This window comes from Myotis lucifugus, unplaced genomic scaffold (genome assembly GCF_000147115.1).
Source record: "Myotis lucifugus unplaced genomic scaffold, Myoluc2.0 scaffold_836, whole genome shotgun sequence".
In the NCBI taxonomy this organism is placed as follows: Eukaryota; Metazoa; Chordata; class Mammalia; order Chiroptera; family Vespertilionidae; genus Myotis; species Myotis lucifugus.
In genome coordinates this window covers 1-6,061 of record NW_005871884.1, presented here as the reverse complement: position 1 = coordinate 6,061, position 6,061 = coordinate 1, and the positions used below count along the sequence as shown (strand labels likewise).

Genomic DNA, 6,061 nt, shown 5'->3' with positions numbered 1-6,061 from the left:
TTACATATTCCTTTGACTAATATTCCATTTCACTCTATTCTCTACACATTCTAAATCCTGCTCATCCTTATAAGATCCAGCACAAATACCAATTAGCATTTCCTTCTGAACTTTCATAGTTTTTAACTCTATACCTTTTAAGTCATTCACTTTCCATTTTGACTTATGTCTTATTTGCCCCACTAAATTGTAAGCTCTTACTCAATTTTACTTCCTACATGGTACTGTACCTGTATTAGTTTCCTATTGCTATTGTAACAAATTACCACAAACTCAGTGACTTTAAACACAGTTTATTATTTTACAGTCTTGGAGGTCAGAAGCCCAGCCATTTGTTTTACTGTCAGGTTGTTGACAGATTCTTTTCGGGAATCTAGGGCAAGATCCATTTCTTTCTTTGTCTTTCCTATCTTCTGGAGGTTGCCTGTATTCCTTAACGTTGTCCCTTTATCTTCAAATCTAACAGCATAGCGTCTTCAGTCTTTCTTTAACTCTATTTCCATTGTCACATCTCTGATCATCCTGCTCCCTCTTATAAGGGTGCTGTGATTACATTGGGCCTACCTGGATAATCCTTAATTTAATCACATCTGCAAAGTCCTTTTGCCATGTAAGGTAACATTCATAGTTTAAGGAATTGGGAATATGGGCATCTTTGGAAGGGAGTAGGCAGTCATGATTCTGTTTCTTTGCATATAATAGAAGACTTTTAATGTTTGGCAAATACAGTATTTGAATGTTCACATATTCTAATACAGAGCACCAACCAGCTCCAGACTTAAATTTCAGAAACTTTATGGCAGAAATATTAAAAGCTCCAACCCTTTTTTTTCCAGTTTGAATTTTAGTTTAAAATGAAAATACATATGAATAAATGTTGTAATCAGAAGCCGTGGTGGCATTAGTTGATTTTTAGGACCTTTAGGGAAGTCTTTATTCTGCTTTGAGTTGGTAACTCTATGTTAATTTTAACAGAGTATTCTCTAGCTTTTCAAAAGTGTATGTCAGCTATTCCCAAATGAAATTGTAGTCATATTTCAATTTATTTCTGCTTTACTTTTACTGTATTTATTTCACATTTGTCCATTTTTATAATACTTTAATTTAGATTACCTATGTACCAGGAACTATAGATATCAGATACATTTTTATTGATTTCAGAGAGGAATGGAGGAGGAGGAAGAGAGACATCAATGATGAGACAAAATCATTGATCAGCTGCCTCCTGCACACCCCACACTAGGAATTGAGCCTGCAGATCTGGCTCATAGGTCCATGCTCAACCACTGAGCAATGCCAGCTTGGGCTAGCTAGCATGATATTTTTTTACTTAATAAAGAAATACACTGATGTCGATCTGAAATAAAGTAAATTTTTTATATTGAAATTTATACTTGAATTTTATTTGAAATTTTAGCTGAATTATAGTTGAAAGGTAAATTATATCAAAAGTATATTAAAAGTCTAAACTAGAAAACAAGTTTTTGTGTAATCTTAAAATTCAGAATTGTAAGAACAGACTTTTTGGGGAAAAGGGCTAAAGTGGTAGTACTGTCCCTTATCAGTAGAAGGCACTGTTGTATTTTTGTGGTTTTACATTAACTCCTTGCATTCTTCTTGACTTTTAATTATTTAAAATGTTTGTCCTTATTTGATGAAACCATTGTAAATTTGTATTGTGCTTTAGTACTTTTAAAGGTTTTTGTTAGCTTGTCAGTTAAAGTGATTAAAATCAGACTTAAATTTTTCTTTTAACTTTTTTTGGCATAATTTAAAATTTACAAAAAATTGCAAGAATACAACAAATTTTCTCATACTCATATTCTGTAAATATTAACATTTAATTCATTTGCCTTGTCCTTCTCTCTATATATAATATACATACATAATTTTTTCTAAACCATTTGATACTAAGTTGTAGGTGGTTCTCTTTTGCCTTTGAGTACTTTAATGTGCATTTCCTAAATGTACATAACTACAGGATAGTTAGCAAAATCGGGCAATAAACTTTGATTCACTACTCTTTTCTATAGCTGTTATTCACATTTTATAAATTGTCTCAATATATTTTTGTTGTTAATATATTTTTACTGATTTCAGAGAGGGAGAGAGAGAAACATCAATGATGAGACAAAATCATTGATCGGCTGCCTCCTGCACGCCCCACACTAAGGATCGAGCCCACAACCTGGGCATATGCCCTGACCGGGAATCGAACCCTGACTTGTTCATAGGTCAACACTCAATCACTGGCTGGGCTCAATAATATTCTTCATACAAAACCAAAAATTCATTCTTTGATCATGTGTTGCATTCCGTTGTTATGTCTCTTTAGTCTCCTATAATCTGGAAAAATTCCTCATTCTTTATTTGTGCTTCATGAGACTGTCGTATATTTAACCCTTTGTATGTCATAAGTGTCTGTGTGGGGATGATTTCAGTTTTGGACGTGTGGCAGTTAACTGGTTATTGACTGTTCCTCAGTTTGGGTTTATCTGATGTTTCCTCATGATTAGAGTCAGGGTTTGTACTTCTGTTAAGAACACAGAAGTGATGTTTTGTTCTTTTAAGTGCACGTTATCAGGAGGCATGTGTTAGTAATATGTCCCTATTACTGGTGCTATTACTTTGATCACATGGTTAAGGCTTCTCCATTCTAAAGTTACTATTTCCCCTTTGTAATAAATAAGTTTATTGTTGGGAGATACTTTGAGATAATGTCAGTATGCTTTTATTCCTCAAACTTTTTCATCTAGGTTTAGCTCCATTTGATGAGTCTCATCTGAGTCAATTATGCAGATGATGATTGCCAAATGATGTTTTTGTAATTCCATCATTCTTTCTACATTTACTTGTTGGCTTTTTAATGAGGAACTTTTCCTGTCTTTCCAGTTTGTTTGTTTATTTAGATTAGTTTGTATATGTGGATTCTTATTTTACTCAATGGCTTACAATATTTTTTTGCTAATAGTGTATCTTTTTAAAAAAATATATATTTTATTGATTTTTTTTTTACAGAGAGGGATAGAGAGCTAGAAACATCGATGAGAGAGAAACATCGATCAGCTGCCTCCTGCCCACCCCCACTGGGGATGTGCCCGCAACCAAGGTACATGCCCCTGACTGGAATCGAACCTGGGACCCCTCAGTCCACAGGCCGACCCTCTATCCACTGAGCCAAACCGGTTAGGGCTAATAGTGTATCTTGATATTTACGCTATCCCAGATTTGGCCAGTGGGAGCTCCTGTAAGCTATCTTCTGTCTGATTTAAATCTTAATGCTTTTGTTTTCTCTCGTTTCAATAGCAAATCATCTAAGCATTATAGCAAAAGATGGCATTTGGACATTACATTCAGTATATTAAATATTTTTCAAGTAAAAGTTGCAAACTCTACCTTTGGAATTCTGGCTTTCAAGTTTCCATAAAATAGGTTTAGGTTTGTATATGATGGTGTATTATTTGAAGTGCTGATTTTTTTAGAAAGAAAAGTTTTTGTGTTCTATGTACAGCTTTCAAAAGATTTGGGAAGAAACTTACAAAAAGTAAGTTTGTTTGCATTTAATCTCACGTAACTTAAATTTACCCTTACCCCTACAAGTTTTAGAGGAAGCCGTGAAAGCATACTTTGTTTGCAAGCATTTAGATCAAGCATGTCAAACTCAAAGGCTAACTAACATGGGCCAAATAAACAAGATTTAAGTTTATGTGGGCCGCAAAAAAACAAAAGCTTCAGTTTTCATAGAAACGTAGGTTTATTTCGATAGAGACATGCTGAATACAAAGAGCTGAAATAAATGAGTAATCGTTAACATAAAATGATAGGACATTTTAATAAAAATTAATAATTTTTCTTGAACATTAACTTACCAGACACTGAATAACTGCACAAATTAATAAGCGTAACGCAAATCTATTTATTTGGTTCTCCAAAAGCAAAATATTTCCTGTTGCACACACCAAACAAGTCAGTCCAAGACTAGTGACGTGGCAATTGGCTGCTAAAATATTCACTGCGAGTATTAGTAGAGAGAAATGGTGCGCCTGCGTGTAAGGCGTGTAAGGGAAATGAATGCAACATGATTATAGTAATCAGTCATTATTGAATGTTGTAGTTCATTATTAATAATGTATAACAAGATATTATAAAAATTAAGTTACGAATTTTTTATTAAAGCATTTCTTCCGCAAAAATATTCATTGTGGGCTGCATGCGGCCCACGGGCCGTGAGTTTGACATGTTTGATTTAAATAATGTTTGATATATATTACTTTTAAAGATATTATTGAAAAGATCCTTGTGTAAGGATTCAGAAATCATTTTAGATTAATTAGAAAGTTATAATCACATTGTCTTCTGCTAGATTTTTTAAATAGCAAAAATAATTTTGATTGGATGAGTTGTTTTATAATAACCAGTTTGGCTCAGATTCAGTAAATAAACAATGATTGTTTTAAGTTGCAGTTTTACAAATTGCATTTTTGCCTATTTTTCAGCTGAAAAATACAAGGACTCGGTATCTGATAATACAAAAAATGCTGACAATGCAGCTAAAAATGCAGAGCCATTGATCAATTTGGATGGTAAGTACAGTAGACCCTCTTTATTCGCACTTTCACTTTCCATGCTTTCAGATACCTGTGGTCAACTGCTTTCTGAAAATAATACATGAAAAATTTCAGAAATAAACAATTCACTTTAAATTGCACACCGTTCTGAGTAACATGGTGAAGTCTTGCACTGTTTTGCCTAGCTTATGAATCAAGCCTTTGCTCAGCATATCCACACTGTAATCACTTAGTTTCCGTTGGGTTATCAGATCAATTGTCATGGTGTCCCAGTGTTTGTGTTCAGGAAAACTTTATGCTACTTAATGGCCCCAAAACATGAGACATGATGTTGGCAATTTGGATATGCCAAAGAGAAGCTGTAAAAAGCTTCTTAAAAAAACAACAACACAACAAAATATATATAAAAAACATGGTATATAAAGGGTTAGGTACTGTCCCAGTTTTAGGCATCCAGTGTGGGTCTTGAAATGGATCTCCTTTGGATAAGGGGAGATGACTATGTAAATGCATAATAATGATCAACATTTTTGGTTTCCTAAATGATTTTTATTTTCTAAAATGAAGTCTGTGTTTACTTGGTTTTAGTAAATACTTCATGCAGGCAGCATTTGTGAGGACATTTTATTCTCTATGGTTTTTTTTATTGTCAGTTACAATGTGCTGGCTCCTTCCTCTTATAATTGAATATCTGAATATTGAAATGCTTTTCTTTGATCTTCTCATAGTAGTGTGGAGATTTTTATTTGTATTTAATCATGGTGATGATTGTTTGCTTCCTGGTAACATAACATTTTTTCTAATCTAATGTGACACTATGAGAAAGTGGTAAAATTTTTCATTATTTAAATCCAGATGTCTTTTAGTAATTCTGCTTTAAAACGTATAAAGAGTCTAATTACTTACATTATAATAATACGTTAAATAATTCTTTCACTGATTCATTGTGACCTATAATTTGAGTTATTCTTGTGAATTAATAAGCTGCTTGGACACTCGAGAGCTGCTGCTTAGAGAAAAGGTTTTGGGAAAACTGTCCATTGAAGGGATCTATGTATTAAAATGAATAGCTTTGGGAAGAAATGTTAATTAAAAGTGCTGCATAAATGGGCCTTGCAGAAAAAGTTATGAGTTAATTTAGTTATTTATTGGATTGTTCAGTTTGGCTGATTAGTAAGAAATCCATTAATCTTATCATTTTGCCTAGTTGTTGATGCCCCTGCACTGCTCCAGTCAGAAGTTTTAAAAATTGAGATTTGTTAATGGAAAATTCAAAATGTTTCTTGTAAATTTATGTTTACATATCTGTCTAATTATATGTTTGCAGAGCTCTAAGTTTCCATTTAAATTTTTTCTAGTTAATAATCCTGATTTTAAGGCTGGTGTAATGGCTTTGGCTAACCTTCTTCAGATTCAGCGTCATGATGATTACCTGGTAATGCTTAAGGTCAGCTTCATATTCTTGATTCTTGACAGATATTTTGTGTGTGTGT

The 6,061-nt window shown here is 33.2% G+C and overlaps 1 protein-coding gene across 1 annotated transcript in view; it reads left to right on the top strand.

The window, feature by feature from the left end:
- The window catches only part of LOC102442535 (RNA transcription, translation and transport factor protein-like), a gene marked incomplete at its 3' end in the record, with an annotated part of 13,779 nt that extends 7,728 nt beyond the window's left edge, over window positions 1-6,051 (top strand). The window contains exons 4-5 of the mRNA XM_014448452.2: window positions 4,497-4,583; window positions 5,927-6,051. Of these exons, the coding sequence (XP_014303938.2) occupies window positions 4,497-4,583; window positions 5,927-6,051 (212 nt within the window). The remainder of the gene's footprint in view (window positions 1-4,496; window positions 4,584-5,926) is intronic.
- Window positions 6,052-6,061: the final 10 nt, after the last annotated feature.